This window comes from Cervus elaphus, chromosome 21 (genome assembly GCF_910594005.1).
Source record: "Cervus elaphus chromosome 21, mCerEla1.1, whole genome shotgun sequence".
Lineage (NCBI taxonomy): Eukaryota > Metazoa > Chordata > Mammalia > Artiodactyla > Cervidae > Cervus > Cervus elaphus.
In genome coordinates, this window is record NC_057835.1 from 41,810,958 (window position 1) to 41,835,146 (window position 24,189).

The 24,189-nt window shown below is 34.5% G+C and overlaps 1 protein-coding gene across 2 annotated transcripts in view; it reads left to right on the plus strand.

Moving 5' to 3' along the window:
* The window catches only part of HNF4G (hepatocyte nuclear factor 4 gamma), a 127,299-nt gene that overhangs the window by 96,222 nt on the left and 6,888 nt on the right, over positions 1-24,189 (plus strand). The window contains exons 1-9 of one of the 2 annotated variants that reach the window (XM_043880429.1): positions 3,720-3,896; positions 7,529-7,700; positions 11,322-11,416; positions 14,376-14,482; positions 16,056-16,211; positions 19,593-19,680; positions 21,719-21,871; positions 22,374-22,610; positions 23,573-23,695. In XM_043880429.1, coding sequence (XP_043736364.1) covers positions 3,761-3,896; positions 7,529-7,700; positions 11,322-11,416; positions 14,376-14,482; positions 16,056-16,211; positions 19,593-19,680; positions 21,719-21,871; positions 22,374-22,610; positions 23,573-23,695 — 1,267 coding nt within the window. In that variant the 5' untranslated portion in view covers positions 3,720-3,760. Of the gene's footprint in view, positions 1-3,719; positions 3,897-7,528; positions 7,701-11,321; positions 11,417-14,375; positions 14,483-16,055; positions 16,212-19,592; positions 19,681-21,718; positions 21,872-22,373; positions 22,611-23,572; positions 23,696-24,189 lie in introns of those variants that run through there. The other variant, XM_043880431.1, reaches the window with a different exon arrangement.

Genomic DNA, 24,189 nt, shown 5'->3' on the forward strand with positions numbered 1-24,189 from the left:
AAGGAGCTAATACCATTTGCAGCAACATGGGTGGACCTAGAGATCACCATACTAAGAGATGTAAGCCAAGCAGAGAAAGACAAATATCATATGATTTCACTTATATATGGACTCTTAAAGAAATGATACAAATAAACTTATTGCAAAACAGAAACACTCCCAGACATAGAAAACAAATTTGTGGTTACCAAAGGGGAAAGGGAGGTGGAAAGAGGTAAATTAGGAGTTTGGGATTAACAAGTACACAGTACTTTATATAAAATAGATAAATAACAAGGTTCTATTGTAGAGGACAGGGAACTATATTCAATATCTTGTAATAATCCATAATGGAAAAAATCTGAAAAAGGATATATATATATATATATATATATATATATGTAATATGTATAATATATAACTGAATAATATACATATATATAAAACTAAATTACTTTGCTGTGTACAGAAACTAACAGAACATTTAGTAAACCAGCTATACTTAAATTAAAAAAAAAGAACTCCAAGCAGTGGATTTTTACTCAAATAAAAGGTCTTAGTTATCTAACAAAACAGTAGCAATTATACATATTAAGTGTGGATATACCATTTTTATGATTCTCTGTTTCAATTACTTTATTTGTCTAACTCAGTAAATTACTAATTCTAGAATTTAAGTAAAGAGGAATTCTACTCTACTTTGTAATTTCTTTGAAGAAATAAAGAAAAGAAAGAGAATCTTTCCTTCCCTAGAGTAAGGCTGACTGAATGCTGTAGGAATTTCCACATCTGAATACCATTTGGAAGACAGACTGCCCCCACTTGAGGAGATATGCTTCCTATTTAGATCTACTATATCTTCTGGAAATTCTCAAATTTTTACTCAATAAAATGAGAAAGGTAATTTACAATAATGTATATGGGAAATGGGTTTCATCTTGAAAGCCAAATTTGAGGTTTTGTGCTGAGATGAATTTAAAGCTCCTTCCACTTTTGAGTGCAATGCCCTGATCCATGATGATGCTACCCATGAGCACAGGATGGAGTAGCCTGAAAAAAAAACTGAATAAACTATGACAACCTTGTTCTCCTGAGCTATAGCCACATTTCTCTTTTTATCACATTTCTCTTAAGTATTTTGCAGTCTTATAAATGAATGGTTCTCTACCTTTTTCTTTTCCTCTTTTCCTTCTATTGATGCCCTTCCATTGGTGACATACCTCAGTATTGGTCAGTCATTGCATGCATGGGAAAGAGTGTGGGCAATGTGCCATACACTCTTTGGGTTTACACAGGTAACAAAGGTGTGTGCTGCCTCAGCACAAATGAGAACTACTTCGTGCAAATGAAAACCACAGGATTTGCATGCTGTTCCCTTCAAAAACTGAATTACTACAGTTAAACTTCTAAACAAAATCAGCCCCTAAAATTTATCCCTCCCCCTGATATTATCTTCACAATTGAGAGTGCTACAGACTATGAAGGCAAGAGGGCTCTTCCAGTGATCACTGTTTGATATAGTGACTCTGACTGCTAAAATGACTCTGCTCTTTTCTTCACAGTTCTTCACATGGCTTTGAATTTCAGAAGCCAGTCTTCTCAAATGAAAAATATAATAATTTCTAAGATATAATAGTCACAAGGTTTATGGTATTGAGAAATACTTGAATAAGAAATACTATTTTGCAGTAATCTTTTTTAAAATGTGGAAAATAAAATTCTTTTATAATGTAAATGTGACTGAAATTCTTTCTTAGAAGATAAAATTAGTAAACATATTCTCAGAATGTTTTTTAATAAAATATATATATATGTAGAAATATGATCTTTTTTTAGCTCTCCAGTAACTTCACTTTTTAAAACTCTTATTGGAGCATAGTTGCTTTACAATGCTGGGTTAATTTCTACAGTACAGCAAGATGAGTCAGCCATGCATGTACATATTCCCCTCCGCTTTGGAGTTCCTTCCCTTTTAGGTCACCAGAGTGCATTGGGTAATGTATGTTCTCATTAGTTATCTATTTTATATATAATTTCAGTACTGTATAGGTTATCAATCCCAATCTCCCAACTCCTCCTACCCCATTCCCCCCTTTGGTATCCATATATTGGTTCTACATCTCTATCTCTATTTCTGCTTTGCACATAAGATCATCTATACTGTTTTTCTAGATTCCACATATATGCGTTAATAGGCGATATTTGTTTTTCTCTTTCTGCCTTACTTCACTTGGTATGACACTATTTCAATATTATCTTCTAAATGTTCCCACTCTCTAAATTCTCCTTGTCACATATACACATAAATGATACAGTGTGCTGTATAGATGTTAGATGTGAAAAAGTTGATGATGGGAATGTGTAAATCCACACATGTTAGGGATAATCTTACTTAGATTGTAAGAATGTAATTGGCATTTAAAGTAAAAAGAAATAAAATCTTATTCATGCATGAATTACTGTTTATTTATGACTTTTTGTTGTTTTTATTTTTATTGAAGTTATAGAAACACAGATTTAAGAATCAAATAATTCTACAATGTTTCTCCCAAGAATTCTACAAAAGAAAAAACAAACAAAAAAACCTAATGGGCATCATTCTCAGTGTCACTTCTTTTGGCCTCCTTCTTTTTTCTTTTTTTTGCCCACTACTAGCCTGTGACTTTAAGTGACATACTGCTTCATGAGTTTTTAGCTTTAGTGTTATCCATGGACTCTCCACTATGGAGAAGGAGAAACCAGCTTTCTTTCCTGCCCTGTCTTCATTGCATACTAGTATTCAGCCTCGAGCACATCTTTTCAAGGGGTCTCCTGAAAGCAGTTTTTAAGGGCTCTCAGGTGGCCTGCCAATGCAGGAGATATGAGATGTGAGTTCTGTCTCTGAGTTGGGAGGATCCCCTGAAGGAGGAAATGGCAGCCCACTCCAGTAATCTTGCCTGGAGAATCCCATGGACAGAGGAGCCTGGCAGGCTATACGGTCCAGGGGGTCGCAGAGTCAGGCACTACTGAAGAGATTTAGCACACATGCGTGTGGCACAGTGAGATGAGCTTCTGAACCTCTCTTGGGTGTCTAACAATTATTTATTGAAAGTCTGCAAGGTACTCACAACTGTACTAATTATGCCCATTTACAAACCTTCAAGGGACCCTGACTCATAAGTTGATAGTTAAAGAGAATGTGTTTCAGGCCATATTAGGGCTATGTCCAGGCTTCTATTAGAATGTGTCATAAATAAATCCCTTGTCATTTCAAATCATAAATTTGTTTTTCCTCAACATAAAGTTAGCTTTACGGAATGGGTAAGAAAACTTGAAATTATCAAGTGCTTATGTTAAGTGTTAACTTGTAGTCTTTGACTTACCAAATCTATGACAAGTCAGTCCTGTTTTTTTTTCAGAACTTGTGCCATGCAGTTTCAGCCACTTAAGTGGGATAAATCAGGCTCTAATGATGGTTCAAAATTGGAGATACTCTCTTTTCTATTTTTAATCCTCTTGGTGACATCATTTATTGTCTACTGGAAATCAATTTAGGAAATCATGTTAGTCCACTAAGCACTTCAGATAAGGTGATTCCATGAAGCATTCCAACATTATCACAAGGAACTGCTTGCCATAAAAGAAAAAGAAGTAAGCAGAATATGGCCTGCTGGAGTTTACAGTTTTACAGCCCCTCCCACTGCAGCACATAAGTCACTCAGTTACAGTTAACTTTGGATTACCACTCACAGATTGAAAGCCCAACAGCCATCACGCAGTCTGGGCCTGTGGTGATACTTGTATGTGTATTTCTAAATCAATGATGAGGGTATCGGAACCCATACTGGACATGGAGATGGCAAATTACAGTGAAGTCTTGGACCCAACTTACACAACTTTGGAGTTTGACACTATGCAGATTCTGTATAATTCAAATGGTAAGTTCTCATCTGCTTGCCGATAAAAAGAAAAGTAAGTATCACAAGAGAAGTAAAACTGAGATTCCTAGGGGGCAGCTCTGCGTTTTATTGTTAGAGAATTCAGGGCTTGCTTTTTCAGTCCACAAATTTGAGGCTTTTGCACTTCATCAGAAAATTTAAATGAATAATGCTATGGCTATTTTATGTTTGAGATAGAAAAAGCTTAGTTATGCGTCATAAAGTAACCTTGGGATTCTGTCATGGGCCAGTCAGGTGAAAAGAGTAGTTTCAGCAGTTATTTTATTTATTGTAAATCACAGTAATGAGTTATATTGGCAGATTGCCTGTAAAGTGTATTTTCTATGCAACATTTTAAATGGCATATAGAAAAGTTTCCTTAGAACACTGGAGAGTTTTACTGGTTGCCTCCTCCTTTTATTATTCTAGTTCTCGACGGCTGCTGCTGAGAAACTGTATTTAAAATTTATCAAGTTTTTGCCTTGAACACAAATATGTAAAGAAAGAAGGGTTTATATTATAACCGTACTTGACAAGCTAATGTTTAGCCTCACAAAGTTCTTGGTATTTATCTACTGTAACATTTTAACTTTAAATAAGACATGACTTGTTTAGAGCTCATGTCTTTATATAATAGAATACAGTTTACCATTGACTTTGAATCTAGGTATATTTTTCAAGTAAAAATCTTGCCCAAGATCAGTTGTAATTGTTAGAATTCCTAAAATGTGCTAATTATGTATGCTTTGGAAAAATGTGTGTATGTGTGTGTTTATGTGTATGCTTAGTTCAGGATTGAAAATGTATCTTGTACTTAGGATATCTTGAGGTTATACTGTGGTGTACAATTTCAGTGACTGTGACAGCTGTATTATTAACAATAAACAACAATAATTTATTAGTGGGAAGATTTCAAAAAATATTCAGAAGATGAATTATGAAATTTTAGCACAAAGGAGTTAAAATCAATTCTCAGTATAACTACAGGAAGTCGCTATTTTGAAACCTTATGTTTAGACTTGACTAGAAGTATTTAATAAAGTTATTTATTTCAGTAGACTCATGAATTTTTTAAAGGCTATAGATCACTAAATAATAGGGAATGACTTACCATATTTACGAAAACAACTGACTTTTTTGGCTATTTCTAAAGTGTTCTCTAATTTTCTTTCTTGTATTAATGTGTAAGTTTCTTGTTAGTAATATGTAAGTATGACAATAAACTGAAATCAAGAGTTGAATATTTTTCTGTATTTCCATGTAATCTTCCAGAACACAATCAATTCTTAACACTTTTGCCGTATTTCTAATATCTATTCTATTTATGTTACGAAAAGAAAAATTCCTAGCATTTAAATTCTAAAATGTCACATGGTTAGCCTTAAACATATTCTCATTGAAGATATTTTTTAGTTTTATGAAGTTATATATGACACTGTTTGTCAACTCAGGAGTATTAGTAAGTAGAATACATATATTGTCCCAGAATGTAGTTGGGACATGACGGTCTTTTATCTTTTTATAATGGGAATATAGTAATGAATTATTATATTTATATTATTATATAATTTTATGATCAGTTAAAGTTTATAATATATTCTTATATATTCAATATCTTTGAGTACATAGAGATGTGTAAAGATGTGTGCTCAGTTGCTCAGTCATGTCTGACTCTTCTGCGACCCCATGGACTGTAGCTCGCCAGGTTTCTCTCTGCACAGGATTTTACAGGCAAGAATACTGGAGTGCATTGCCAGTCCCTCCTCCAAGGGACCTTCCCAACCAGGGATCAAACCTGCAGCTCTTGTCACCTGCATTGGCAGGTGGATTCTTTACCACCAGCGCCGCTTGGGAAGCCTGTAAAGATGTGTTATTTAGTCACTCAGTCGTGTCCAACTCTTTGCAACCCCATGGACTGTAGCATGCCAGGATTCCCTGTCCTTCACCATCTCCCAGAGCTTGCTCAAACTCATGTCCATTGAGTTAGTGATGCCATCCAACCATCTTGTGTAGTAAACAATATTAACTAATTTAAGAAATAAGTAAAAATATCTATGTATATTTTTAGAAGACTCTTTCTTTAAAACAATTAGTTATCACTTTATGTCAGGCATAGTTGTAGAGCTGGAAGACAGAGGGGCGACTAAGATAAATCCTCTGACATCATGAAGTTTTTATTCTGTGGGGAAAGATAGGTAATAAGTGAACACACCAGAACATAATATAATTTTAGACAATGAAGTGGTTAGTTTAAAGAATAAGCAGGATTCTGGGTTCTACTTGAGGGCCTATGGTAGATGACTGTTTTAGATGTATGTTTGCAGACTGTTTCTCAGCAAATGTAAAATCTGAGCAGAAACTGGATAGCCAGGTCATAGAAATTCTTGAGGAAGAGCTTTCCTTTCAGGCAGAGCAAAGAGCAAGTGTGAAGGCTCTGAGATGAGAACAGACCTCAAGACTTGGGGCAGGGGATGGAGGGGGAAGGGAACAGGCAGCATTACTGAGGACTAGTGAACAGGATGAAAAATAGTGTGAGATAATGGGATCAGAGAGTGTAAAGGGGGACCTTCACACTCAGGGCTCTACAGGCCATGGGAAGTTGTGTAGGCTTATTCTGTACATAAGGATTGGATGCAGAAGACTAAGATGATGTAAATTTCTTATGCCAAGAGCACATTAGAGGCTTTGGGGCAATAAACAGTAGGGGAACCAAGGTAGAAGTATTAGAGAAATTAGATAGGAAGCTGTTGCAATAATCTAGGGGAAAGGTTATGTTTAATTGAATAAGGGTGGCCACAGTGAAAGGGTGAGAAGCTGTGAATGCAATATGTATTTTAAATATGATTTGTTGATTGGATATGAACAGTGAAGGAAAGAATTCAGTGAAGAGGCCAAGATTATTGGCAGTAGGTACCAGATGGTACCATTAACTGACTAGAGAAGACTAATGGAAGAATGAGTTTTAGAAGAAAAAAAACGAGTTCTATTTTTGATACATTAACTTGCGGTTCTTATTAAACTCAAAAGGGAAGTTATTCGATAGATAAGTGGGTATTTCAGACTGACACCCATGGGAGACATTAGGATTAAAGATAAGATGTGGGGATTTTTCATCATACAGATGATGTTTAATGGCATGGGACTGGATGAACTTCCCTAGGGAAAGGGTATGGTTGAGGGGCTGAGACCTGTGGTATCCCAAAGTCTAACCCTCAGAAATAGGAGTGGGGAGATTGGAATGGAGACTTGGCAGAAGCAGCTAGTGGTTAAAAAGAGAGCGCTGGTATGGAGCTTCCCAGAAGCTGAGGAATGGACTATTTCATGCCCATGAAAACTAGTGCATATGCACCTTCTTAGTCACTCAGTCATGTCTGACTCTGTGACCCCATGGATTGCAGCCTGCCAGGCTCCTCGGTCCATGGAATTCTCCCAGCAAGAACACTGGAGTGGGTTGTCATGCCCTCCTCCATGGGATCTTCCCCACACAGGGATCGAACCCGAGTCTCCTGTGTCTCCTGCATCACAGGCTGATTCTTTACCACTCAGCCATCAGGGAAGCCCTGAATAATTAGCAGGACCATTCCTATAAGAAATATCCAGTGCTAACTTGCATTCTCCTCTTTCTTTAACAGATAGTTCTGTCCCAGAGACAACAAGTATGAATACCGCAGATAACGGTGTCAACTGTCTATGTGCCATATGTGGGGACAGAGCGACGGGAAAGCACTATGGTGCCTCCAGCTGTGATGGGTGCAAGGGTTTCTTCAGACGCAGCATCCGCAAGAGTCACGTTTATTCCTGCAGGTACTTGAAATGCTCCTTCCAGAAAGGTGATCTCTAGCGATGTTTCAAAATGCCTTGCAAGAAGTAAGGGAATAAAGAGCTTTTGAATTTATATAACTCTAAGAACAAAATCTATAAGCTACCTTAAAAGTGAGTATGTGTGGAACATATTTACAATGGAATATTACTCAGCCATGATAAAGGAACAGAATGGTGCCGTTTGTGTCACACTTCCAGAGATGTGGATGGGCCTAGAGATTGTCATAGAGGGTGAAGTGGGTCATAAAGAAAAACCAAATATTGCATATCAACACACATATGTGAAATCTAGAAGAAAACAGTACACATGGACTTATTTACGAAGCAGAAATAGAGACTCAGACGTAGAGAGCAAACACGGACACCTGGAGGGGGAGGAGGGATGCATTGGGAAATTGGGATTGACAAACATATACTTCTGTATATAAAATGGATAACTAATGACACCTAATGTAGAGCATTAGTAATTAGTTATTAGTAATAACTAATGTATAGCACAAGGGGAAAAGAAAAAGAATGGAGAAAAAGTGAGTACATGTGGATGTGTATACGATGCATTCACACGGGTGGTTTTTTTATGAAACATCTTAGACTTATAAAAATATATTAAAAAATCCACATACTTATCATCCAGTTTAAACCAATATCGTTGAAGCCTCCTGTGGACACCTCCCCTCTCCCTTTTTCTTCCTCCCCTCTTTCCTAGAGGTAACTACTATCTGAAATTTGGTGGTGTCTTTTCCTTGTGTTTCTTTATTGTATACCAGTAGACATATGTAAATCTATATTTAAATGGTTTCATGGGTTGTGTGTTTTTCTGCACGTTGCTTATCATTTTAGCATCATCACATCCTGATCTTGAAAACAAAATTATGAAAGTGCAGATGATTTTGGCAGCTTGTTGATGTTTATACATAAAATGAAATTTTCAGCTCTAAAATTTTAAATATGTTTCTCATGACAATTTTGCCATTGATTTTAATGTTTTGTCTAAAATTAATTATATTGTATGTGTCACATTTCTAGTAGGTTTTTTAAAAAAATAATATCTAGGTAAATATCACATCCCAATTTAAGTTTAGATATTTCACCTTTAATGTTCAGAATGACAGTTCTTGAATGCAGATATGGTCTATTAAGTATGGGCTATTCAAAGGTGACTGATTTTAACAGGAAAAATCTGTTTGCTCTGTCTTTGAAAGTCATGTGTAGGTTGTTAAAGTGTTTTTGGCACAAGTTGAATATTTAGGAAGAAGTTAACTGTCTCACATTATGATGACATTTGACTTCTAGGGATGTGGAAAAGTTAATATATAACTCACAAATATCTAACTAGTGTTCTCTAGTAATTTTTATAAGAGAGTTTAAAGTAGGTTTAAAAATGTAAATTAACGATTTTTATAACCTTCTTGGTAAGCAAAAGAAAAGTATTTCTTGCTTTTTTATACAGCAGAACTTGAGAGGTATAAAGAAATCAAGTGGATTTACTCCATCAAAAGCATTTTCTGTATGATTCCCTCAAATATTGAGTGCTTCTAAAAGATTAATAGTAAAATAAATACAAAATAACATGTAAATAATATTTTTACAATTTTAAGTCATATGTGCTGTCAAAGATGAAACATATATGTGTGTGAATATGTATATATGTGTATATTGTATACATATGCATATGTGTATATATGTGTGTATGTGTGTGTATATATATATATGTGTGTGTATACATATATACAGGCTATCCAAGCAACTAAAAACAGTAACTTTTTTTCCATTTAATTTTTTTCTTTTATTTTGGAGTGCAGTTGATTTGCAATATTATGTTAGTTTCAGGTGTACAACAAAGTGATTCAGTTATCCATATACGTATATCTATTCTTTTTCAGATTCTTTTCCCAGATAGATTATTACAGAATATGGAGTTGAGCACTCCAACAATAAATTCTAAGAGTCAGAGAATGTGAACACAAATAGGTTTCAAGATTTTTACCCTTCCTGTGTGGGAAAAGTGAGAAAGGAATGTTTCCATACAACTTTTGGAAATTTAAAAAATATGCCAACAACATGTACAACCTTACTACTCCCAACACCCCATCATGAATACTGCTGCCAACTTAGCCTTCTTTACATATACTGATATTAAGCAAATGCTATGATTTTCCATTTGGAAAATTTTATATTGATGTAAGTTTAGGGGCAAAAATGTTTTTTAAAGCTTAGGCTTTGCTAATTTCAAAGTCTTTTAAGTATGTTCAGACAACAACCTGTGCTGGCAAGTCCTCCCTATTTCATAACTGTGGGTTGATTTGGGATGTTAAATGACCTTCCCAAGTTCTATGGACGGTGTATGGTGGAACTGGGAATCAAGTTCAGGTCTAACTCCAGAGACTATACTTTTTTTTTTTTCCTTAGTGCACAATTTAGTTTATTAGTATGTTCAAAGAGTTGTGCAATCATCATTATAATTAATTTAGAATATGTCACCATCCTATAAAAAAACCTCCCAGTACTGTTTAGTAGTTACTTCCCATTTCCCCCAGCTCCCTCCCCACCAATGTGAGGTAACTACTAATCTACTTTCTATTTCCATAGATTTGCATCTTTTGCACATTTGACATAAATGAAATTATCCAATATGTGACCCTTTGTGTCTGACTTCTTTCACTTAGGATAGTATTTTCAAGGTTCATCCATGTTATAGCATGTATCATCAGTTCATTCTTACTTATTGCCAAATGTATAATATTCCATTATATGAGTACACAACATTTTGTTTATTGACAAACAAACATTGTATATTTATCAACTGGTGAGTATTTGGGTTGTCCCCACTTTTTGGCCATTGTATATATAATGCTGCTATGCACATTTATGTACAAGTCTGTATGAACATATATTTTCCTTTCTCTTGGGTATATACCTAGGAGAAGAATTGCTGAGTCATAGAATAACTCTTGTGGACCTTTTTGAAAACTTCCAAACTTTCTTCCTAAGCAGCCACATCATTTTGTATCATACCCAACAATGTATGAGCCATCCAGTTTTTCAATGTCCTAATCAACATGTGTTATCGTCTGTTTCTTTCCTGATCGTAGCCACGGTAGTGGGTGTGAAGTGGTACCTAATTGTACAGTGACTGTATTCTTAATGCTTTATTCAACTGCCTTTTGATATATAATTTGGAATTTAGAGTAAACTCCAATTAGATATGAGGTAAAACTACCGGAAGAATATTTACATAGAAAAATCATGGAACGGCAGAAGAGTGAAGTTCCCCATCACACTGAAACCATTAGTAGTTAAGTGTTAGAATTTGGATACTAAAGTTTCTCTTCTGAGTTTGGCTTTCATAGCACAAGTTAGAAATGACCATGGATACTGGCCAAAAGTGAGATACCATTCAGTTTTGTTTTATTAGAAATACTGCATGAGAGGTGAAGCTTGTATTTTCATGCTGATCATGAGATTAAAAAATTCATAGTTAATTATCCTTATACATTTTTTTGTGTTGATCTAAACTTAACTATACTTTTAAAAGCCTGTCTGTTTGCTTTTTTGATAAATGATAACTTTCTGCAAATATCTTTTTTTTTTTTGGCATTGTAGGTTCAGTCGGCAGTGTGTTGTTGACAAAGACAAAAGGAATCAATGTAGATACTGTCGATTAAGAAAATGCTTTAGAGCAGGAATGAAAAAAGAAGGTAATAATATATAATATAATGACAATTAACATTATTGATGAAAAATGCTATACACACATGTTCTCATTTAATCACAAAACTTTTACATGAGTTCTGATTTTCCTCAATGAAGGATCTGTGATTCCTTGAGTTTAAGAATTTACTCAGGGACACTGATACTTACTGGTAAGTGATGGAGCCAGTCTTTTTACCTGACTGACTGACTTGACACATTCTGTCCACTACTGCATTACCCCTGGCAACAAAATTATTGTCTAACAAACATTCCAATGTCTTTTTCAAAAGATAAATGGCAAAATATACTAATAGGATGCATTTTAATGTAGTTTAAATGCATTTTTAATCTCAATAACAATTGAATATCTATTTCATAAACATCAACTGAACACTGACTTTTCACATATTAATTTATTTATCTAACAAATTTATCATGTACTGCTCCTCTACAAACACTGTTGTTGGTGCCAAGGTTTAGTGTACATAATAGTGTTCACTATTACGTAGTGAACATAATAGACAAAATGATGCCCCCTTTGAGGGAGCTTATATTCTATTCAAGGACAGAGACAATAGACTAGATGCTCTATTTCAATGTGCAATAATTTCATTTTGAACATATGAAATAATCTAATTATACTATCCTATGTTCTAACTACAGTTAATTTAGCAACAGATGTGTTTAGCACATATAAATATTTGGCAGGGAATAGCTCCTTTAAGGGGGTTTCCCCTGTGGTTTAGCAGTAAAGACTCTGCCTGCAGTGCAGGAGACAGGGTAGGGTTTGATCCCTGGATTGGGAAGATGCTCTGGAGAAGGAAATGACAACCCACTCCAGTGTTCTTGCCTGGAGAATCCCAGGGGCAGAGGAGCCTGGTGGGCCACAGTCCATGGGGTCACAAAAGTGTCGGACACAACTTAGTGGCTAAACAACAGCAAGCTGCTATAAGATTTTGTGCTTGTCATTTTGCCATATGCTTGTGCCTTTCACTATTGTATAGAAGAAGATATTTTTCAAAACTATTTCACATACTATTAGAAAATTAAATCACATCTCTATAGTACAAATATCTAAAAATATCAAACCTGTCTTAAACATAGTTTTTTTCCTTGTCACTCAATATTTTCAAGAGACAAAAATTCCATTAGTTTTACTAGTTGCTAGTCTCAAAGAAGAAGGCAAAATAAAGTTCACAAAATTAAACTTATAACATTTTAATTTCAACATGACTTATTTCTAGTGGCATATTTGGTTGTTTATGGCATTCATTATGTATATTATCAATTATCTTCATTCATTTCTACTTAAATCTCTGCTCCATTCCTATCATATGAAAAGCAAATAACACTTATACATTTCCATTAAGAATTTTACAATTTGTTAAATAAAATTATCTTTAAAATAGTTAAAGCATATCTTATGCTGCTCATAGAATAATGCATTAATTTTTCCTAAATAGACTAGGAAGTAGTTTTTAGCTTTCAAAGTAGATATACTTCTCTTATTTACAGTAATAGCACAATTTTAAGGTTAGTTAAATGGAAACATATATAAATATGGTTTTATGTCAAAAATAGTAGCAGCAAGAAGATTACAAATGTCACAATATCTTTTAGCATTTTCTAAAGATTGATCATGTAATGAAATCCATAAAACATAGCTTACATTTTAATGTTTTATCTCCACATACACATTTCCAAATGAGTCAGTTTAGGCTGAAAGTCAATGACAGTATTTGTTAAAAGAAAAAGAAAGAAAGAGGAAGTAAGCTACCAGTAAATATGATTTTAAAATAAAATATTAATGATTCACTCCAACTAAATATTCAGTTCGGTCGCTCAGTCATGTCTGACTCTTTGTGACCTCATGGACTGCAGTACGCTCTTAAAGGCAAAAAGTTTAGTTTTTTCTCTTTCAAGTTAATGGAATTGATAGGTAATAGTTTGTTTAGTTACAAATTGGTGAATTTCTTTTAAAAAGAATAATTATAGAAATAAACTCTGATAGTTTAACATCTTATCTTTCCAGCAAAATTGGGTAAAGCATTAGGGTACATAATTTAGAGGGTACAGACTTTGTTTCCATTCTTTTTGGTTAAGAGAAGACAATTTTACCTTTATGTTTTGAAATCCAACTTTGGCTTCTGATTTATATTATTCTCTACATAACAAATATACAAATCTGTACCACCCCACTTCTGCTTCCTTATATTTAAAATTTGGGTAGAAGCATTATTCTTTTTGTTTGTTTGCTTCTGAAACAAAGAGATCTAGCTCTTTCTTAGAAGACTTTCATATAATACTTAATATTTCTTCATTGTTCCAAAATGCTGATATTCACATCTCCGTTTTCTGAAGAGAGACCCCTACCTGCTGCACCCCCTGCTCTGTTAATGTCTCTAAACTGTCCCGAAGATATTGCTTCATAAGAGATCAGAGGATTGTGATCACCTTAACTAAAATAAATGTACTTTCCATTTTTGCAACTGTTTTAGAAGAAAAAGAAAAATGGGAGTTTCAGAACATATGATTCATATTTTCTGACCGTGAATACACTCTTATCTTTAACCTGGTCAATCTCACAGGTGGTACTCTTCCCCTAGATATCTTATGTCCTTATTAACTTTGAGACAACGGAAAACCAACCTACTGAAAATACAACATGGCTGAACTGGTTGACCTACCACTTTGTAACATGTACACCATCATGAAGTCCCAAAAGGCAGTATTTTATGTGCTCTAGTGACAAGATTGGCTCTTCCTACTTTTAAAATAGTACTGAATGAAAAATATCTTCAGTCAGACTTATCTCTGCTCCCCCTCCTGCCAGGTCTTTTAGAAATATTCCTTCTCTCCTTTTATACTGTTTTTTTTTTTTTTTTTTTTTTTTTACTTCAAACAGTATATTCTGACTTATGTTGAAGAAAACCAAACAATAAATACTGTGATTTTCTCCCCTAGCTGTACAAAATGAACGTGATAGAATAAGCACCAGAAGAAGCACATTTGATGGCAGCAACATCCCCTCCATCAACACACTGGCGCAAGCAGAAGTTCGGTCTCGCCAGGTACTGCTGCGCCAGCATCCTGCCCTATTTAATAGGATCAAATGCTTCTTAAGAATAATGCAAAATTGATTTAAGTTCATTCACATGTGCTCTTTACTATAATAAACTCCAGTTAATGCAATTTCAAGTTTCATTTTGAAAATATTAGTTGACTATTGAGTTAATTTTTACTTTTCCTGGGCAATTCCCCATTTTTTGAGTGGAAAAAAATGAGATACATTTCAATCTAAAATCATTAAAAGTTTGTTTACAAGGTTGATTTAAAATACTTAATGCTTAGCACAATGCCCTGGGGCAGTATCTTGTTATATTGGTTGAATCTGGAAATCAATTACCACAGCTTTTAGGGTGTTTAGTTGAAAACTATCGTTAGAGTTTTCTTTCTTGAAAACGATGCCTAGATTCAAGAACTCACCTTAGCACCTGCTTTGGAAACAGGTACTTCAGGGAACAGCCAGAATGCAGAAAATACAAGAAAAAGTTTATTGTTTGAAATTTCTCGAATGAGAACATTAGTTCTAGAGTGGAAAATGTAAGTGACCAGTTATATAAATAAATCACCTAAGAATCAAATAAAGAAACCTTTTGAAGAAAGTTTACTTTAGCAGTGTCCCTATTAGAAATGTTAATGGTATTTTTCTCTTGTAAAGCAAATTATGAAATAGCTAACTATTAATCGGGCCTTATAATGAGTCAGTGCAACTACTTTCGTTTTTGATAACACAAGGGTAATATGATGAGGTTAACTTCACCATTATCATCCTCATTACTTGAAGATTACTTGATGATCCTATAAAGCATTTTGAGAATGACCTTAAAGGAACTGTGAGGAAATACACATACACAGCAGAAAGACACGTACACACACACACAGACATGTTCAAAAATGACGCTTAGAAGAACGTTTAGAAAGTGATTTTTTTCCAGCAGAAAGGCATTTGAACACCACTTATATCTTAGATAGTTCAAAATTGTATATCATTTAAAAATTAATCATTATATGTTAAGCTCTTCAAGTTGCTGAGTCAAAGATTGGTGGTGTCTTAACTTTATTTGAATGGGCTTCCATTGAATGCAGCAACATAGTCTGGCTTCTCATCTAAATCTATTCTCCTCAGTTGGTAAACTTTATCCAATGGAAACGTTCCTTCAAAAATTATAACAAATTAAAAAAAATATATAACAAATTAAAGGTGGACTTTCTGACTGGAACGATCATCTTTAATTAAAAATAAAATCACACAGCATTAGTTCAATATAGATACTCCACAGCTCTTTGTATAATCATTTTGAATTATTAAAAACTCCCCAAAAGTTGTGGTAACTTGTTTTACAGATTAGGCTGGTAAAAATAAGATACTGCTCCCAGACTGTGGCAGTGAATATTCTCAGTCTAACTTGAACTGATAGGTATTTGATTTATCAATTTTAAAATGTTTGGTATATTTCAAGATAGTGTGATAATAAGAGTGCCCACTTCAATGGTGTTTACTTATTGCAGCGGCAGAAAAAAGAGATATATTGGTCTTGTGTTATTTTCAATGACAGATTAATATAATGTTCTTAATACTAGATCTCAGTCTCAAGCCCTGGTGCGAGCGCTGACATAAACGTTAAGAAAATTGCCAGTATTGGTGATGTCTGTGAATCCATGAAACAGCAACTCCTAGTCTTGGTGGAATGGGCTAAATATATCCCTGCCTTTTGTGAGTTACCACTGGACGATCAGGTATATAAGAGATTACAATACTTTAAAAAGTATTTTTTGAACTTTGCTAAGTTTGTGTGTTCTTTTAGTTATATTTGTATATTTTCTATATGTGACAAAGGTTAAATGGTCTTATGAGAGAGAATTGGTTTTCTTGTTCATTTAACCTGTTCTATTAAGAGGCAGACTGTTAAACTTCTATTTTAAAGGTCTTAGAAATTTATTGACTGGATAAGAGTTGATCAAGCCTATGTTCTTCCCTCTAGAAGTTTAAAAAGCTTATAATAGGGACTTCCACAATGGTCCAGTGGTTAAGACTCCGCCTTCCAATGCATGGGTTGTGGGTTCAATACCTGGTTAAGGTCCCACATGCCATGAAGTGTGACCAAAATTTTTAAAAATAATATTAATAGAATAAAGTATTTAAGGATGAGAGAAAAACAGATAGCAGGTAACTGCTATTGTAAGACAAAGTATTAGAATACTTTTGTCTCAGAGGTGGGTGGTACCCAGTATGTCTTGGTGTTTACTAAAAGTACATAGAAAATTCTTCAGAAATACCAGACCACTTCTAGACAGAAAACACACAGGTTGTGTTGGTGTCTCTGTAGGCACTTTTATGCAATTAACGTATAAAATTGTGCCTTTCATGTTGTCAATTTTATTCTGGCAATTACTATATAAAAATTATATATCTACTATTAAAAAAGTATAGAAAATTGTGCTCTGAAATCTACAGAAAGTAGATTTCAGATATAGTGATCTTTTCCTAATATATATTTCATACTTTGTCATATTTATGTTAAGATATTTTAGTTAATAATTAAGTTTAATTTTCTAATGTCTATAAAGATTAGATTATTAGTTTAAGATTCATTTTTAACTCTTCTAAGTATTATATAATATTCTATAGATGTAAATAATTTGAAAATTTCCAATTCCCCCAGATAAAGCACAGTATGTAATAGTATGTAATATAACCAGTGTCTATTTTTATACCCTCTTACCAGAGCTTTTTATCATTGGTACACAAAAATAAAGAAAAAATCAAAGGGAAAGGTGGCTGATTGTCTAAAAATCAAAGAAGGGCAAAATATTTACACACCAGAAAATAAAAATGATCACAGGAAGTTAGCAGTTTTTATTTCTAGAAGAGCATTTCACCTGGTTACAAAAAGAAAATACTGTGAAATCTGAAATCATTCTTAAAATGTTCTGTAACTCCCTTCCTGGTATGAGTCATGGTTATGGACATGTCATAAAGATAGCTTGGCTCAGAAGGCTATTTCACAGTGAATAATGCTAAATTGCTAAAACTTACTTGTCTCACCTCAAGCCATATAAGTAGGTTTATGTTATTTATCAGTTTTATATTTTTATTATCACTCTTTAAAGTTGCTGACATATATGCAGACAGTGATTTAAAAATTGGGAAATTGAAATCCAGTAACTTGTCAATAATAGTTTTTATTTACTAACTGTTTAATATTAACAGTATAACATTAATAGCCATGGATTGACAGAGTCTATTATGGATGAGGGATTTGGATATTAGTTTTCAGTTACATTATATGTTACATTGTTTAATTTAATAGTCTCAGGAGCTCTGTGGCATATTTTATAATATCCACTTAACAATTTCTAAAACTGAGACATAAATCAGTTACGTTCACTCAATATATTCATCACACAAATAGTTATTAGGACTACTGCTCAGTTTTAAGAACTGTGACTATATGGCAGGAAAAGTACAGATTGCATCACTATTCTCATAAAACTTGCATTCTGTTTGGGAGAGACAGACAATAAAAATGTCCACATTCTGAGTAAGATAATTCTAGGTGGGGATAAGTTCTATAAAATGAAATAGGATGAGTTGTTGGGGAATGGTCACGGGTGGCGTGGTAATAGATCCAGTAAATTGGGAATTAGAGATTTTTCTTGAGACCTGAGTAGCAAGGGGCTAAGTTTGTCAAGATCAGAGGAAAAAGCGTTCTGGCTTCAGGAAGAGTGAATCCCAAGGCTCTGCGGCAGGGCAGGCAAAGTGTCTAGAGAAAAGTGAGCAAAGGATGCTGCAAGAAGAAAGCAGAGTGGGTGGTGGCGGTGGGGGAGGTACAAACCACTGAGCCATCACCTAGGGGAAGCCATGGTTGAGGTGTTCGGATTTCACTCTAAAGACTGTAAGAAATAGTTAAAGAGATTTTAGCAGAGGAGTGATATTAATTGATGAGTAATGTCCAAGATATCATCTTAGAAGGTTTGTCAAGAAGGACTTAAGATGGAGGAACCAGAAAGGAAGCAGGAATACCTAGTAGATCTTTGGAATGTATTTTGGTAGGCCAGGTGAAGAATGACCAAGGTTTGGACAGGGGTGGTCGCAATGGAGAAGCCGTGCTAGGATGTGCTGTGCAATTAGAGAGGGATCCAAATGGACCCTTGGTTTTGATGTGAAAATGCTTATTTTGGAGGACTGTATCTTTAACTAAGGAGACGAAGATGCCGGAGAAGCATTCACTTGGATGAGTGAAATTTGAAATGCCTCCTATTCTTTCTACTGGTGATGTTCAGCAGGCAGTCCAGCTCCTCTGAGAGTTTAATGCAGAGTTAAAGGTTCAGTCTAGAAAGTGTCAGAACCCAGACCCTGCATACCCGTTTCACTGCATCACCCCTCTTTGCTGTACTTTTGTTTGTGGGTGCTTGTTAAGTCACTTCAGCCATGTCTGTGACTGACAGCAACCCCGTGGACTGTGGCCCACCCGGCTCCTCTGCCCATGGGATTCTCCAGGCAAGAATACTGGAGTGGGTTGCCATGCCCTCCTCCAGGGGATCTTCCTGAACTGGGGATCGAACCCTCTTCTCCTATGTCTTCTGCATTGGCAAATGGGTTCTTTAACCACTAGCACCACGTGGGAAACCCTTTGCTTTGGTTTGTTCAGTTTAATGATGTGTAACAGATCATGTTTGACATATATTTTTCTCCTTTAGCCCTCATGACTACACTTTAAGATTTTCATACTATCTCCATTTATTAAATGAAAACAAATGAGTCCCAAACATACTGGTTAACTAACCCAAGCTTAAACAGGTAGTAAGTGGAGAAACCAGAATTTGAACTATAGTTTGTTAGATTCTATTCTTAAATATCACTCACTCCCAAACACTAAATTATTTTTTTCTTTTCTTCCTGCCATCCTATTGCCTTATTAGTTTTAGAAATTTTGAAAGTAAAACTCTATTGATGTGCTTAAAATAGAAGTCTTAATAATAATCTATGAATATTATAGTTTGTTAAAACAAAAAAATGTTCTAGGCTTAAAGAACACTAAGTTAATCAGGCTTATATTATAAATCTTTTCATCATTATGTTTTATAATTAATTGTTAAACGGAATTTTTCATTAAGGTGGCACTGTTGAGAGCTCACGCAGGGGAACATTTACTGCTTGGAGCTACAAAGAGATCCATGATGTATAAAGATATTTTGCTTTTGGGTAAGTTTTTTTTTTTTTCCTTCATTTTAATTTGAAAAAATTATGCTTGCTTGATACTTACAGGGGGTCTATTTTACATGTGCCAGGCATTCATAGACACTGTCAAATGGAGCAGTCACTTCACAGTGAATTTAGGTGGTCAGAGGGTCTGTTTTTCCTTTCCTTTATTGCAAGGAAGTTCAGAAGAGATGTTCAGTATGCATTAAATAAAAGAGTAATGTCGCTCAATAAACAACATATCGAGGCATGTTTAAGTTTTTTCAGGACCAAGAATTAGTGATTTGTGTCACCATCTTATGGAGTTCCATACATTCTAAGTGTCTACCTAATAATTATACCATATATTATTTTCTAATCTTCTAAAGATTATGTTTATCTCCTAGGATCTCATTGCCTATGATATGCTACAAAATCCCAAGTTAAAAAAAATTTTTATAACTATGTCTGAAAAATTCTCATAGTTAAATAGCAGTGCTGAAACAGGCAAAATTATGACAGCAAGTGGGATAAGGCACAAAGGAAAAGCTTGTGTCTTCATTAAGGAAGTACTCTGATCCCCACCTCTTTACTTACCTTATAAAATTAGGTTTCCTGTTGAGAGAGTTGAGATCTCTCTAATGCTTAGAAGCTCTCCCTCCCTCTGGCTGTGTAAAATGATAACTATATTGTTTTGTTCCATTTTTTAGACAGATATTTTGTCCCAAATAGAAATAAATTGAACAGAATATCACAATAGCTAGTAGTAACTGAGGACTTACTATTTTAGATATATGCCTTTAAGTGCTTTAACATGTCTCTCTCTATATATACACTCTCTCATATAATCCTCAGAATAACCCTGAGGGATATGTACTATTATTTTCAACCTGTTTTGTAGGTGAAGAAATAAAGGCAGAGTAAGTTTGTCTGAGGTCACAAAGCAAGTAAGGGATTGAGCCAGGATTCTAAACCACATAATATGACTGCTTTTAAATTCTGCTAAATTTTCTCTTACAATTTTAGGACTCCTGCAATACTGTTCTCCTTATAAATGTGAATACAATAAGCATGGAAAACAAAACAATCTTACCACATAGTTCTAAATAGTCTTTTCCTAAATAATTAGATAATTCAACTTTTCATAAGAGGAGCAGAGCTACACTTTTTAAAATACTTTTGCATGTGTTGTTATATTGAAGATTGTCTTTGCCTGGTGAAAGAATTCAGAATACTCTCCTTTTTATAAAACCAGAAAATAAAAATTTAGCAGTTATTTTAGGTGCTCAAATAAGCTTCCAATTTTCTAATATTTTAGAAGCTATAATATTTTCATATTATATTTTCACATAATATTTTCATATAATATTTTCATATTATACTTTCTAAGGTAGAACATATTTAAGGATTAGGTGGTCCAGATTTCTATTCAATTTCTGAATTCTCTTAAATTCTGCTGCAGACATTAGCCTTGGGATTAGACGATCTTCCCATCTCTTCTTAAAGAAGCCCAGATGAGAGAATTTACTATTGAGTGAGGCAACTCTTAAGAGTATACCTGATAGTTTAAAAAAAAAAATTAGCCTTGTCTATTTAAGCTTATTAAAATTGTGTCTCAGTAGTTGTTATATGTACAAACACCTGTACCACTGAAGGAATGCTAGTTTACTTTACTGTAAGCAAGAGAGATTCTTTAGGTTTTGTACCATGCTCATTAATGAGTAAGGCACTAACAGATAACTGACATAGTGGAAAGCTAATCATTATATCTTGTTTCTCCCTTGTCAATAATTAGCTTGTTATTAGTCTGTACTTTAGTATTATCACCAGTGACCGAGGCTGTTAAAATGCATGTGATCATATTATCAATGTTATTGATCCTGTAAGTGTTCTTAAGTTTTTCCTAACATAATTAACAACACTACTGAGAGCGGAAGTACTATTCATGTTTCTTCAAGGGAAAATCATTTAAAATATTGGTTTATAAAAGTTTAAACAAAATCTGACAATGTTGCAATTGTGAGAGGGTTGATTGTTTCGTTATTATTATTTTTTAATATAGGGAACAACTATGTTATTCACCGCAACAGCTGTGAAGTCGAGATTAGCCGTGTGGCCAACCGGGTTCTAGATGAGCTGGTCCGACCATTTCAAGAAATTCAGATTGATGATAACGAATATGCTTGTTTGAAGGCAATTGTCTTTTTTGATCCAGGTTTGTTTCCAAAGTTTCAGTAAAAATAATTGCAGTAAAAATTAAACTACCTTTTATTTTATTTTTTAGTAATTTTCTCTATTTATTTATTTTTGGCTGCACTGGATCTTCCTTGCTCTGCAGACTTTTCTCTAGTTGCAGTGAGCCAGGGCTCCTCTCCAGTTGTGCACAGGCTTCTTGTTGTGGTGTCTTCTCTTGTTGAGGAGCACTGGCTCTAGGACACCAGGCTTTAGTAGTTGGAGCAGGTGGGCTCAGGAGTTGTGGCCCCAGGCTCTTGAGCACAGGCTCAATAGCTGTGGTGCACACACTTAGTTGTCTGGTGGCATGTAAGGATCTCCCCGGATCAGGGATCGAACCCATGTCTCCTGCCTTGGCAGGTAGATTCTTTACCACTAAACTACCAAGTGGTTTGAAAGTCACCAACTTTTTAAATATTAGGATATTTACTCTCACATTCTGGTAAGATGGAATATTTAGAGTGCTCTTTTTCTTCCTGTGCTAGACGCAAAAGGGCTAAGTGATCCGGTGAAGATTAAGAACATGCGGTTCCAAGTGCAGTTGAGTTTGGAGGACTACATCAACGACCGGCAGTATGACTCCCGGGGCAGATTTGGGGAGCTGCTTCTGCTCCTGCCCACACTGCAGAGCATCACGTGGCAAATGATTGAGCAAATACAATTTGTTAAACTTTTTGGAATGGTTAAAATTGACAACTTACTTCAGGAGATGTTACTGGGTGGTGAGTTCATTTAAGAATTTCTATTTTATTTCTTAGCATCATATTACAGTGCTTTGGAGCAAGTTTGACCTGTTTACTTTTTGTCCATGATGTAATGAACTCAATTTTTTTTTTTTTTTTCATTTAGAAAAACCTATAAAACCCATTGGCTGGGAACAAAAATACTTGAACATATTCAAACCTCCCCTCCATTCATACTCAACCTCCACCACCTTTACTCCACCCATCCCTCTTACCTCAATTGTCAGATTCTCCCAAATATGGTAAATGGAAATATGTTTCATATTGTTGGTACTTCTTGGAGTATATTATATTTTTTCTATGTCTTTCCTCCTCTAAAAGCTCACTGATGGCAAAATAAAACAACAAAAAATACAGCGTAAATAGCTTAAAAATAAACATCCTGCTCCTGAAATAAATTAACTGACACAACACAATGAGAAGGGGAAAATGAGATTTCTTTGCTGCAGTAGATGTCAGGAATAACTTAAGAAATCATTTATTTTGTGTTCTGATCTAGATTAAATTTCCTTGTAAAATCACTTTATTTTATTTTATTTTAGTTTTAGTTTTCTAGTGGTTAATGTGTTTCTAATGATATCTTTCTGAAATAAAAGTTGTTTATGCTATTAGGGTGATCCCAAATACTATAAACTTGAGGTAAGTGATTCTTGGAATTGCCTTAACAACAGGCAGCAAGCATAATGATTCCAGGAAACTGCACGGAAGGTCCGTTATTAATATACAACATAATATGATACAACATTAATCTAGCCAGTGTACAGTGAAAGCTAACATTGTCTTTAATGTAGCAGTGGCTCTATTAATTTATTTTTGAATTCCCAAAAAGCACTTTGCAAAAATAGCAATATTTAAGCTGTCAATCAAAACACTTGTTCTAAGGTAAACTTGCTGTTCCTGATTAAATATCCCTTACGCAAGCATCTTTTTATCTTCTGTAGGTGCTTCCACTGAGGCTAACCATCACCATCATCCAGTGCACCCACATTTGTCTCAAGACCCATTAACTGGGCAGACTATACTTTTGGGTTCAATGTCAACACTGGTGCATACAGACCAGATCTGTAAGTATCTGGACTACTTTTGAAACATAGTATTTCTTAAACTTCATTACTTGAGAAAATGTGAAATTTTGGGAAAGAATCTATTAGTGCCCAGAAATTGTAAAAATGGGGTATGATTTCCTCTAGGATTTCATTGTGGGAGATGGTGAAGCAAGTCACTTATTCTTCTCATGTATGAGTTTTCTCCCTAAAATGGAGATATGAGTGCCTAAATCTTTCTACTTCATAGGTTTGGTAGTACATATAGGATGTTCTAGCTTTGCCTGGTAGTGCAGGACTGTAACAATGACATACAAACTGGAACCATGCAAAGGAATCTTAATAATTAAGAGAAAAATTAAGATTGCTTATGACCTTTAAACATGTTTGTCAAAACATTAAGAGCTCTTTTAAATATAAGTTATAAATGTATAGGGAAGTTAAAAATAGTACTTTTAATGTTTAGTACACCATAATTTAAAATATTATAAACACTGAGAATTAATGTTATTTTT